Genomic DNA, 14,186 nt, shown 5'->3' on the forward strand with positions numbered 1-14,186 from the left:
CCCACATAATTGACCATAGTTGCTTGCCTTGTATCTTTATGTATTGCAGCCTTAAATGGTTCCAAAATGAACACCAGTTAGTAGTATCTCCCTTCATGACTAGCTTTGGCAGTTTAAGTTCAGACGGGAGCCCTTTTTGCATGTAGTCTATTTTGAGATGAATTATTAGATTAAATATCTGCAGGGTTTGCCTTGTTTGTGTGGTCCTTTTAGGTGTTAGCGTTGGCCACTAGTTTGGAGTAATGGCAGCCAGAGCACCATCTAATCTCGGAAGAAACAATTATACATGACTACAGAATACATCAGTTTCTTCACTTTCGCTGCAAATGTCTACTTCATTGATATTCGAGAATATGTTTATACTATCCTTGAATAATGTTTAACTTTTGGACTTGTGAAGGATAAGTTCCCAATTATGTCCAGAAATGCACCCAGATATGAAGTTTACAAATTTTGATTTTAACAATTTTTTGTAACCACGTTTTGTGAATTGTACACATTGGTTGTCTTTCTTATGTTAAATATAACACATCAGCAGAACAACTCTGCAGATTTTACAAAATTTGTGTAAATTACGGATTTTGCAAATTTATATTTATTCCTTGTTGCAAAAGCAAACATAGAATTGCACAGCTAAAGGTAAACTCACAGTCTGATTGTCCATCAAAGAGAGGGTAATAATAAAGTGTATTACCATTTTCCTCACGATGTAGTCACTTGAGATGTAGATCGTGACATTTCAACTGCTTTCTGCTAGTCTTCTTCAGGCGATAAGGTTGACTGATTGCACGGTATCATTTATTGAGTTAAAAATACCTCTTAGTCGGCACGTCAGGTATGTTATGGACAGGTCAATGGATGAGTGAGTGAGTGAGAGATGTATGTATGTCACACCAATCAGATTGGATCTACTATAAACAGCCAATCAAATTTCTTGTTGTAAAGGTAAATGGTATGTAAGAAGATTTCATCCCGACACAGTTTAGAACAGCCATTTATTCTTCTATAAAAGAGGAGGAAGTATTCATATATTGGGCTTACTTCGACATTTTCAGTGGGTTAGGCTGAGGATTTTAGTTATGAACGAGATGAGCCTTGAGGTTTGAAACAGTTCGTGATTTAGTAGTAGGCAAATGCAATGAGATATTTTTATTTTTAGTTACAAAGGTAACTTGATAGTTTTGTTTTTCACAAGGAGTAAATTCAATTAGAGGTCACAAATCGTCGCTTCTAGCTCTTAGGACATGTTTTAGAGGAGACGAGACTATTTAGATTTGAAACAGTTCTAACGTTTACAATAGTAAGTGCAGGTGACAATTGTTTTGTTTTCGTTGCGTGCAAATATAACGAGATGTTTCTATTTTTTAGTTTCAAAGGGTAATTTGACTCTTGTTTTTCGCAAGGGAGTAAATTCAATTAGAGCTGACGAATCGTCACCACTCTTTCCCACGAGATGTTTGTTATCTTTAGTTACAAATGGTAACTTAACACTTTTGTTCCTTTATATGGGAGTAAATTCAGTTAGAGCTGACAAGTTATCGGCTATTGTTCCCAGGATATTAAACAAAAAAAAGCTTTCATTTCTGGACGGTTTTAAGTCTCTGCAGTAGCAGTTTATTTTTATTTGATGGGCATTTTATGACATTCTTTTCAGTCCGATATTTTTCACGGTAAAAAGTATGAAAACTACTCAAATGTTCTTTGAAGACTGCGTGGCACCAAGTTTAAAGTGCAAATTAATTAAATCATTGGAAAATGCCCCATTTCAACCCCACACTTGGCTACGATACATCGATGATATTTTTATGATCTGGACCGAAGGTCCAGACAACCTAAAAATTTTCATCGATTATCTTAACAACATTCACTCCACCATTAAATTCACCAGTTCACACTCTTTGTGTCTCTTTGACTAATGACGGTAGTATATCTACTGACCTCTACACCAAACCTACAGACAAACACCAACATCTACTCTATTCATCTTGTCATCCCTTACATACTAAAACAGCCATTCCTTTCAGTCTAGCACTCCGCTTACGACGTATCTGTTCTACCGATGCCACGTTCAATACTTGCGCAGCTCAACTTACCACTTACCTCCTTAAACGAGGTTACAACCGTAATTTTGTCACCAAACAAATACGACGAGCCACCGACATTCCCCGCAGACTCTCTTTACAAACCAAAGACGTCAACAAACCTAAACGTATACCATTTATAACTACCTTCAATCCATCACTCCCTCACATCTCTAACATCATTAAAAAACATTACAATTTGTTGCTGTCTTCTAACCGCTGCAAAAACGTTTTTCAGCATTTGCCTGTTGTAGCCTTCAGACGCTCTCCTAACCTTCATGACTTACTAGTTACAGCTAAACTCCCTTCTAATTCTTCTAATCCCCAATTACCTTCTGGTTCTTTCCATTGTGGCAAAAACTGTGCTACTTGCCCCCACATTTCTCACAGACTTACTACATATACCTTCTTTTCTACCGGGGAAACGCGCGCCATAAAATCCAACCTGACCTGTGACACTAAAAACCTCATCTACATGATTCAATGTAACCGCTGTAATTTACAATACATAGGAGAGACGAAACGACGATTAAAAGACTGATTTAATGAACACCGCCGTACCATAGATAACCCTAACAACAAATCTAAACCTACTACAGCCGCCAAACATTTCCTGTCCTCTCCTAACCACACTGCTGACGACATGCAATTAATCCCCATCGAAAAAATCGTTTCTAACTGAGACTCTATCCGTAAGGCCAGGGAAGCTTTTTTAATTCAAAAAGGCAGAACAATTGATCCTAATGGTCTGAACATCCGTGAAGAAACATATTAATTGTTTCCATTTGTTTTCTTTTATTATGTTCTTTTATCATGTTATTTTATTTTACTGTATGCTTATCTTCAATTTACACTATCAATTACTTTTGCGTATTTCCGGTATTACGTAAATATCGGCTACATAAGAACACACACCAATGTAAAATCTTCCATCGTACCTGAAGAAGGCTGGTTTGGCCAGCCGAAATATAGTACACCTTCAAAAAATCATTCTACGTTGTGTCAGTTTTTGCTTTTGTATTCTTCATTAAATCAGACTTTCAATGTTTCAGAGAGGTTTTTTTCTCTTTCTTTCTATTTTCGGTGAAGTAGTGTTGTTGTGTTGTGTTTAAAAACGGTAAACTTACGACTCATATAAAATGAGAAAAGGTCTCTTAACTTGAGTATTTTTGAGCAAAAATTCCTCTGGGGGGTTGGAAGGGCTATGTGAGGGAGTTATGCATGTGCACGCGTCACACCAATCACAGTGTGGGTTTTACAAAGAACGAATCAAAGAAAATAGACTACAAGTAGTCCCTCTTTCGCTTAGTCTGTCGTGCGTGACACGAAAGAAAACGGCGAGAAAAAAATGGCCACGTGAAATCCTGGGGGCAAGAAGAATGGCCGCGCTAGATCCTGGGGGCGAGAAGAATGCAAAAGGAGTTCTTGTCGCCCCCAGGATCTCACGTGGCCGTTCTTGACGCCCCCAGGATCTCACGTGGCCGTTCTTGTCGCCCTCAGAATCTCACGCGGCCGTTCTTGTCACCCCTAGGATCTCACACGGCCGTTCTTGTCGCCCCCAGGATCTCACACAGCTGTTCTTCTCGCCCCCAGGATTTCGTGCGGCCATTTTTTTCTCGCAGTTTTCTTTCACATCACGCATGACAGACTAAGCGAAAGAGGGACTACTCGTAGTCTACAAAGAAAAAAATAAGATGGTATCTACATTAATCTGGGGACGTGTCAGATTACTGTAGTTTGTTCAGTCAAACATTTTATTGCTTACTATTTAGCTATCTTACCATTACCAAGGTAACATCGTATGTACATCATAAATTCCCAGTTTCTTTCTTGCTGTACATCGCAACCAAAAACCTTGGCAAATTAACCAAATCATTACTGTAAACAGCTCCATGAATGCTCCTATCTCCGAGACGTCACACAAGAAATAACTCTTGCACGCCTTGCATGCCTATGTTATCACAAAGGTCAGCTGTGATTGGTGCATTTCAATCCTCCTATTGTTCCATTGTTCCGACAAGTAGCTGTTCCCTCAGTGGTCCGCTGTTGTACCATTCTCCTGTTGTTGTGTTTCTTGATCGTGGGCATCCATGCTTCAGGAATTTCAACTCCATTATCCCTGTTGATGTTATTAGGGTGAAGTCTTATGTGAATAGCTTCCTTGACCCTACGTGTGTACTATTGAGGATCTCAATCAATAAACTTGACCTCATTCCAGATACGATAGTGGCTGGTCTCGTGGATGTGTTCAGAAACGGCTGAGGTCTGGATACAGGCGAGTCGTATATCCCTGTCGTGTTCCTTGATCCTCTCCTGCATAGATCTCCCTGTTTCCCTGATGTAGACCTTGCCGCACCCACAGGAAATCCTGTAGACAACACCATGTTGTTTAGCCGGGTTGATGGTGTCCTTTGGTCGCACTAAGGGTGACGGAAGTGTTGTGTCGGACTTGAAGATGGTGCAAATGCCTTGTTGTTCTAGGCAGCGGTGGAGAGACTCCAAAACTCCTTGGACAAGATTGAGTCAGCAGTCAGGCCACTGGATGCAGAGCGAGCAGACACAGTCAGGAGATCTGTCAACACCAACCTTCAACAGGCACAACCACCCACGCCCAACATCACGAAGGAACAGCAGGAGGCTCTTAAAGGCCTAAAAGAGGACAACTCCATCATGGTCCTTCCGGCTGATAGAGGTCACGCCAGCATAATCCTGGACACTGACACATACCATGCAAAAAATAATGTCAGCGCATTCGCACCATCTTCAAGTCCAACGCGACACTTCGGTCACACTTAGTGCGACCAAAGGACACCGTCAACCCGGCTAAACAACATGGTGTTGTCTACAGGATTTCCTGTGAGTGCGGCAAAGTCTACATCGGGGAAACAGGGAGATCTATGCAGGAGAGGATCAAAGAACATGACAGGGATACACAACTCGCCTGTACTCAGACCTCCACCATTTCTGAACACACCCACGAGACCGGCCACTATCCTATCTGGAATGAGGTCAAGTTTATTGATCAAGATCCTCACTGGTACACACGTAGGGTCAAGGAAGCTATTCACATAAGACTTCACCCTAATAACATCAACACGAATATTCATGGAAGAGCTCCTGTGTGCCAAAGGCACTCAAGCAGACCCCATACCTTAGAAAATTTGGTAACCAATCGATCTAAAAAAATTTGGTTGTCACGTGACTGTCCATACGTACATGCTGTATGTCTGTAGGTATGTCCGTATGTCCGTTCATACATTAATATCCTGAAAAATAAGAGAGTACCACCATTACCATAGCTATATCTTTGATTTTGGGTATCCATGTTATGATTAATTGACAGCTGTCAAAACAAGCTATCTGCTGACCAGTATTGCATGACCATATCTTGGGCTCAGGTTTAGAACCCATCATCAAGGTTGTGTGTTTTTTGGAAGTTGACCGCTGACCAAGGACTGCTTTTTGATTGGATCACAGGCTCAAGCCAGGTTATTACTTTTGGGGAGATGGAAGGAGTACGTTCAAAGGCAAAATTTCAGCGCAAATTAACCCCTGGCACGTTTTTGACTTTTCTTCCAACATATTCCTTAAGTTTTGAAATTCCAAGAAACCTGACTTCAAATCAATATCAATTTTAAAAGCCATCTAAATGACACCATTGACTGCGTTGTATTTATTTTATTAATGGAACTTGCAGACTCAAATATTACCCAAAGACTTAAGCATTCATGTTTATCTAAAACCAATTTTAGAACAGTGTTCATCAAAGTAAGTTAAACAGATTGTACTCTAGCAAAATATATCAGTTTACAGTTTTTTGCAGAAAATAGACTACAAGCAGTCCCTCTTTCAATTAGTCCGTCGTGCGTGACGTGAAAGCAAACCTTAAGAAAAAATAGTGGAATTGAAATTCCTGAAGCATGGATGCCCACGATCAAGAAACACAACAACAGGAGAACGGTACAACAGCGGACCACTGAGGGAACAGCTACTCTCCGGAACAATAGAACAATAGGAGGATCGAAATGCACCAATCACAGCCGACCTTTGTGATATAAATGATACCGTGCAGTCAGTCGACCTTATCACCTGAAGGAGACTCACAGTAAGCAGTCAAGTGACTACATGTACATCGTGAGGCAAACGATAATGCACTTTATTATTGCATCTACCACAATGAATAACAACAACCTTTTCCTCAACAAAGAGAGGGTATTTAGTGTGGAATTGCACTTGTGCATGAAGGGATATTGCTGACCTGAGTTCCAAGCAAAAATTGTTGCTATTGTGAAAACAAAAATGTAACTCGTGCTACGAAAATATCAACTTGGAAATGAACAAATTTAAAGGAAATGAATGTCTGCTAAATTTTCACTTTTAGAAAATTTGAGGACACCATTCACACTCAAAAGTATGAGAAAACACATTGAAGAAAAAAAACAAAATGGCCGAGACAAGGGAAGAAAGCCAAATGACAGTTCCTGCCAAGGAAAACCAAACAACCGTCGCAAAAGAAAACCAAATAGGTATCAATGCCAAAAAAATTCAAGAATCTATTCTGGAAAAGCAAACCATTGTAACCTATACAGATGACAAACTGGTGTCTTTTAAGGACAACATGGTTTCAAAACACACTAAAAAAGTACAAGTACATCCATACACTCTTTGCGGTCTTGGTTCAATGAAAAACAGTGCAAACAAATTAATCTTAATGCAATTTCAAAGCAAGAAGCACCGCAGCTTCTCAAGCACTTCTTTCTAGAAATAAGGCAGACAACAAAAGAAAATAAAGGCAAAGAATAGGAACCAGGAACATTAGAGTTCGAAGAAGTTTCAAGGATGCTATCCATGAAGAAAAAAGATGAGATTTGAAGCAGAAAGGTCTTGGCAACAAACCAAATGCCGCTCAATCAGTTGAAACAGAAGATACTGAAAAGATGTGGTCATCAGGTGCAATCGGCCTTCAAAATCCTTGCTCTCTTCTCCATCTGGTATGGTGGAACAGTGTCATGCACTTAGGAATGAGAGGATTTAAAGAACTGTCAACTAAGTGATTTCACCACGACAGAGCAGTACATTGAATACAAAGAACGACAAACCAAGAGCCACCAGGGAGAGACAAACCGACTGGGACAAAATGGGTGAGAAAGTATAACAAGATTTGGAGGATTGACGGTGGACAGCAAGATCTGCACAGAGCATTTATCAAGTATGCTGGCCATTGTCCGAGGGGTGATAACATTCCTGGAAATTTCTAGCTGAGTCCAGTTGACAGTCCAAAATCCAGTGTCTGGTACAAAATAGTTCCAGTTGGTAGAAATACATTGGCAAAGCAAATGAAGAGTGTTGCATCCATTTCCTCCCTGGATGGCAAAATCACAAATTCGAGTGGTCACAACAGTCATCCAAGAGCTGGGTAATAATTTCAACCCACTGGAGACCTCAGAGCTGACTGGCCATGCCAATCCTGAATCCATATCCAACTACGGCCATAATCCTGTGGAAAAACAGCAGGGCCACGCCAATCCTGAATCCATATCCAGCTACAGCCATAATCCTCTGGAAAAATAGCAGGGAATGTTGTATAAATTGGTCGGTTTCAACCCAAGCAGGACAACTTCTAACAGCGATTCAAGTCATGCTTTACGGCAGATGTTCTCAACAGCTCAGCCCCGCTAAGCAACACAGTGGCTGCAAGTAACCGTGACAGCAGTGCCAGTCATTCTAGTTACCTGATGGCAGGGGCAGTTGGCAAGGTGTTTACTGGAGTAACTTTTAGTAATTCTCCAGTAAATATTTCCATAAACTTTCGGTCCAACATGACACCAACAAGCAACTCTCTACAATGAGAGAAATTCAGTTAAAATGGTGACTGCAAAACACTTACAGGTTTTTTGTAGTTCTTGTTTTAATACCGGAACACTTGAAATTTTCCTTTCACTTGAGCATTTCAGTTGTTGATTGTCAGTGCCCTATTTTGCCAAGTTGTATGGTAGCAGGCAAATCCAAGATATTCATTGAATGAAAGGATTTTTCTATAAACTTTTTGTCTTAAATGACTCAGTATTTTGTACTTTCAGTTTTTTTGCTGAAGATTGTAAAATGTGAGGCACTGCTTTCTCCATGAGTTTGAAATAAAAGTGGTTTTCATTCTAAAAATATCTTGTTACCTATTTGCTAGATCTTGACACCTGACTTTGAAAGGGTTTCCATTGTTTCCGCACTGGCATCCAACAATTTGGTTGTTTTAGCTATGTAAATCAAGAAAAATTCACTGCCTGACAAGTGAATTCCACGTTAAATTTCACTTGAAAAACCGATATCGCACTCATCACTTCATGATTCATGTGCTATCAGTTTTTACACCATTTGGTGTTTTTTTGTGGACTAATGCCAAGGTTGAAATTATTTTTCTACAAGATATTTGTATGTCAAGTCTTGGTTGTTCTGCTTATGATATCAACTGTTTCTTTTCCTTGTAACATATGCTATATGGGAGAGGTATTTTAATATTGATCATAACCCTTATGATCCGAGATTGTATTGTAATGATATTATGTAATATACATTTTATATCAACAGGCTCAACAGATAGTAAAAAATGCTCAGTCATATGTACGAAGTAACCTACTCTCTGATCATATCTTCTGTTACCACTGGATCCTTTTAACGGTAAGATCATGATGAGTTTAGAAGTGATTAACTGTTTCAGTTTGTACTGACTGCAATGATCCTCTGCAAGAAACAAGATGGTGACTGTACAATTTTAACACAGTACCATACAAGCCCTACACAGCTCATAAAGTACAAGGAAAGCCATATATTGCTGGCAAACCCCAGCATTGCTTTCCTGAATCACCAGCAAACATCCACTGAAGTGGGAATTTTAATGCTGACAATTTCACAGATAATTTTTATCACAACCCATTGCGAAGCCCCACGAATGTACTGAAGGTGGAAAATAGCCATGAAAAGCTCCGATGGCCTCCAGGTTTCACCTATATACAGTGCATGTTTGATAGCCAGCAAACAAATATTTTCTCATCGTGGCCTGTCAAAAACACTGGAAAACAATGAAGCCAAAACTCCCTGAAATCGCTTTACTTTGACTTTACTCGAGTAACACAACCTAAACCTCTACAGCAACATAGAAAAAAGTAACACAAATGAAGCCAGGGAAGGCTTTTTTAGTGTATTTCTTTTCCTCTGTGAAAAATTTGAAGCTAAATGAAAATTTGAAATTCGAACTGAATGAGACTTTTTTTGTCACTTTGACCAACAGTAACAATGTTGACAATGTTTATACTCTTACCATCAATTGTGTACAAATTTGAATGCAAACCACATTCTGTTATTGTTTTGTTGAAGAAAATACAGCTGCAAAACTGAATGTTAGCGGTTCTGTGTGGATTTATATCTACACTGATAGCCATCCAAAGTTAATGACATTTATAGTACATCGCCAAAGCATCCAGCGTGAAAGCGTTTAGGCTTCTTTTTAATTATGCAATGCATGGTGACTTACGAAGAGATATGACTGAATTTATGTATATACAGTGGAACTTCTCTGTGCAGCCACCACCTGGAGAGGACTTGTTTCACACAGCATTACAGTGCATTTACTGAAATGGGGGCCACCCAGACAATGAAAACCAATCAGATGGCAGAACTGAAACAATAGAATCCAACATTTTCAAATCCAGCCAATCAAATGTCCGATACAAAACAATGAAATCCCAACTAGTTTGTTGTGATGCTAATGCGATAATGGTGTTGTTTAATAAATTGTCAAGCTCAAGCCATTAGTAGTTTCATGTGCTTGTGGCTGTGCTTGCGGGCTTGAGAGAAATTATATGCTGCACTTTCTATGGGGTCATTGGTTGGTTTAGAAAATACATGAACAGAAAAGCTGCATAAGAGTGTCACTCATCAATATATATTGCCAGTGGAGCGAGTGGTGTAGGGTTTGAATATTGTCGGGACTGTTTAAAAGAAACCCCTTCAAATGGTCTCTGAGTAGTTTTTCATGTGCACAGGTTTGAAATGTACGAATTGGAAAGGGATTATTTTTGAAGTAACTGAAAGAAATTGAAAGCAAACTTCAAGCAGGAGAAAAGAAAAGTTAATTTGATACAAAAATGGACTTGTAACCTGATTTTTCCATCCAGGGGAGGTTCCTATGCATGGCGCTATTGTCTTTTGTTTTTGAGTGAGTGATTTTACACGCTGAGGCTTTGATAGTAAAATGCAGAAAAAAATTAGTTTGAATTTTCCATGAAGATGTTATTTCAATACACTGATAACCCGGAAAAGGAACTCAAACTTCGAAATGTACAGCTGCTGAGACAGTGAACGTGATGGTTTTTCCGAGAACTGTGTGGTGGATGACCGAAAGCCTTGTAAAAATGGAAACACACACAGACAACAGAAGCAGAATCTATTTTGGAAAAAAAATGTCAAAATCTATTATTCTACGATTTTAAACAACAACTGTAAAAGTGAGTTGGAAAACAGTCAATCTTATGAGTTTACCACGCTTGTCAATGTAAAATCCAAAGTACAGTAACACAACATTTTCTGAAGCAAAAGTACTAATGGCTTGAGCTTGACAATTTATTAACAGACAACGTACCTAGTTGCATAAGCATCACAATGAACAAGTTGAGATTTCACTGTTTTGAACCAGACATTTGATTGGCTGGATTTGAAAATGTTGGAAGCTATTGTTTCAGTTCTGCCATCTGTTTGGTTTTCATTGTCTGGGTGGCCCTGGTTTCAGTTAATGCACTGTAAAACATTACCAATCAAATCAGTATAGTCAGGCCCTAATTATTGACCATGCAGTCTTGTCATTTTGGTGATCACTTACAAGAGTATGAAGTTTTGATCAGGGTTCAAGATGGCGAACAAGATCGATGTTCTCCAACATTTGTCTGCATGTTTACTGTGGTTATTCCTAACTAATCACGCAACAGTCAAATAGTGTACTCAGTAGTGAATCCATGCAGTCATTTGAAAGTGGTTATTTTTAACTCAGTTGACTGTGCTCGGGTCAGAGGAAAAGAAAGATTTCAAACAATCACATAGTTTGATTTGTGCTGTTTTAAATCCTTTGCAGGAGTATGCTAAACATCAGATTACAAAGCCTAGAAAGCACTTAGACATGGAACACATACAACAGCCCAATGACAGAGATTCCAAATGTGACTGTGTCAAAAATAAGGAGGTGAACATAATTATTAATAGTTTATTGTTTTGAACAGTGAAGCATCAGTTGTCATCAAGTGTGACCCTCTGGGATATTTTGAAATCCTTACCGAGTGGATAGTTTTGCTTCAACTTTGTTGGCTGCTATGGTTTGGGGAAGCTACAATTCATCAGAAAAATGCAGACATGCACAGTTATTTTAAAGCAACAACCACAAATTATTTATCAATGGAAAGCATAATATATAACATCTAAGAACCATAGGCACACAAGGAGTGCATGAGTTATTCTTTGTGAATTAAAAGCTTCTGAAAACAGCAGCATCCAGTGGACTCTTAACAGCTGTGATTAAGTTAATCCATCAGTTCTGTTTGGTTACCATGTATGATGATGATGATGATATGAAAGAATTTGTTTCACCTATAGAAGTGTAATATCAAGCCTAGTTTTATGAAGATTTGATTTTGACAATTCAGTCAGTAGGTTTGTTTATAAGAATTTCAATGGAACTATTCCCAGCAAGACAGCTAAACATCACGCAGTCTGTAATAGTACACTGTGGCTAATGGTAAAGCCAGATTAGTGGGTAATTTCTCTAGACTCCTTTAATAAGAAGAACTAATTTAATGCAATAGGATGGTCTTTTTGTTTTGTCAGCATTGATCAGAATATTCATAGCAGAGCTCCTGTGTACCAAAGGCACTCAAGCAGACCCCATACCTTAGAAAATTTGGTAACCAATCGATCTAAACAAATTTGGTTGTCATGTGACTGTCCATAAGTACACACTGTATGTCTGTAGGTATGTCCGTATGTCCGTTCATACATTAATACCTTGAAAAAATAAGAGAGTACCACCATTACCATAGCTATATCTTTGATTTGGGTATCCATGTTATGGTTAATTGACAGCTGTCAAAACAAGCTATTTGCTGACCAGTATTGCATGACCATATCTTGGGCTCAGGTTTAGAACCCATCAAGGTTGTGTGTTTTTTGGAAGTTGACCGCTGACCAAGGACTGCTTTTTGATTGGATCACAGGCTCAAGCCAGGTTATTACTTTTGGGGAGATGGAAGGAGTACGTTCAAAGGCAAAATTTCAGCACAAATTAACCCCTGGCACATTTTTGACTTTTCTTCCAACATATTCCTTAAGTTTTGAAATTCCAAGAAACCTGACTTCAAATCAATATCAATTTTAAAAGCCATCTAAATGACACTGTTGACTGCGTTGTATTTATTTTATTAATGGAACTTGCAGACTCAGAAAACTTCAGAAAAGTGTTCATCAAAGTAAGTTAAACAGATTGTACTCTAGCAAAATATATCAGTTTACAGTTTTTTGCAGAAAATAGACTACAAGCAGTCCCTCTTTCGATTAGACCGTCGTGCGTGACACGAAAGAAAACCGCGAGAAAAAAATAGCCGTGCGAAATCGTGGGGTGAGGAGCGCACGAAAGGAGGGACTACTGCCTTAGCCAGGGAGTTTGAAATATGCGTTGCTCTCACAACACAAAAATATGAAAACTTCATTGAATGATGAACTAAACAAAGATATGCTTCTCATGGCATGTTTCTGCTTGAAGAGTAGAGTAGAGCTATTTTATCCCGATCTCCCGGGTTATTGACAACAGGAGATGATAAGAGGACGTCAAGATAAGGCCTAGTTTATACGTTGAATTTAATTCAGACAAATTTAATTCAAATTAAATTCGTCAATCACTCAACGATTAGTCGACAGGTGATTTAGACATCGAAATCAATAAAACGAATTCAATATTTTGCCTGAGCCTTCGGCATTTATCTGACCACCAGTGAATTTAAAAAACTCATGAAATGCACACATTAAACCAGGGAACCAGTGCCAGAAAACCAAAACAAAATGCCGAGGTTTACCAAAGCTCTATTGCTAGAGAAAATGTCTAGAGAAAGAGAGTGGAGGAGAGAGTTGTGACGTCGAATGTTGACACTGGTTGTATTGAAGAAAAGGTTTCTTGCTCGAGTGTGTTTATTGACTTGTCTGTTGTTTCAACCGTCATCATTGACTATGATACCTATCATATCTGTGATTTGATCTTCATTCCAACTGGCTCGTCACCCACGTTTTGCCTTTTTCACTCCCTCTTCGGTGCTTTGAAACCTTTCATCCTGGCCTGAATTGGTTTCACGAGCCAGCTCAAAAGCTGGTGTGATGTTATCAGAATGCTCCTCATCCAAAGATTCATTTTCCAGAGCAGCTGGTTCAATGTCATCGGAAGGGTGACGGTTTTCACTGAAGAATTTGTTTTGCCCAGCACCTGCAGCAGCTCCAGCACACGCAGGCACATAACCAGGATTTTATGTTGGGGGTGCTAACGAGGCCGAAGTGGACCAAACTACCGAAATGTATTTTTTATTGTCTGATCCGTTTATTTAGGAAAGTAACAATACATGAGAAATTGTAATGCCAAAGTACATAGTAGGAACTGGATATTACATTTGTCGAATACAACTGTTTGAGCTAAGTTATAAAGGACTGATTTTACGATGTAAAATGATACATCAAAATACTGCAGAACTAGTCCCTCAGAATAGCCCTGAGCTCCAGCCTTTGTGGGTGTTTGGTGGCAGACAGATTTACCACCTCATCCAAAACAATTTAAACTTGATAATGTATGTGCATTAGTGTGAGGGACGACAGCCTTTCTTGGCCCATGCACGCCCTGTTATATGTATGCAGCCGCCTTGAAGAACTCGCGCTTCTTTTACATTCACAGCTCGTTGCAGGGGTTGTGGTGCATATCTTGCGAATCGAATTGAATTGTTAAGAAAGTACACATCGGCTTTTCATAGAATATTGTCATGACATCAGGAAATGACGATAAGAGACCAAGAGAAACAAAATGTATTTTCCCTC

The 14,186-nt window shown here is 39.1% G+C and overlaps 1 protein-coding gene across 3 annotated transcripts in view; it reads left to right on the forward strand.

Moving 5' to 3' along the window:
* Nucleotides 1–14,186, forward strand: part of LOC145464958 (protein O-glucosyltransferase 2-like) — a 176,052-nt gene that overhangs the window by 138,601 nt on the left and 23,265 nt on the right. The window contains exons 8-9 of one of the 3 annotated variants that reach the window (XM_081448770.1): nt 8,664–8,753; nt 11,200–12,960. In XM_081448770.1, the coding sequence (XP_081304896.1) occupies nt 8,664–8,753; nt 11,200–11,340 (231 nt within the window). In that variant the 3' untranslated portion in view covers nt 11,341–12,960. Of the gene's footprint in view, nt 1–8,663; nt 8,754–11,199; nt 12,961–14,186 lie in introns of those variants that run through there. The other 2 variants (XM_081448771.1, XM_081448772.1) reach the window with 2 other exon arrangements.

Source organism: Orbicella franksi, chromosome 13, assembly GCF_964199315.1.
Source record: "Orbicella franksi chromosome 13, jaOrbFran1.1, whole genome shotgun sequence".
Lineage (NCBI taxonomy): Eukaryota > Metazoa > Cnidaria > Anthozoa > Scleractinia > Merulinidae > Orbicella > Orbicella franksi.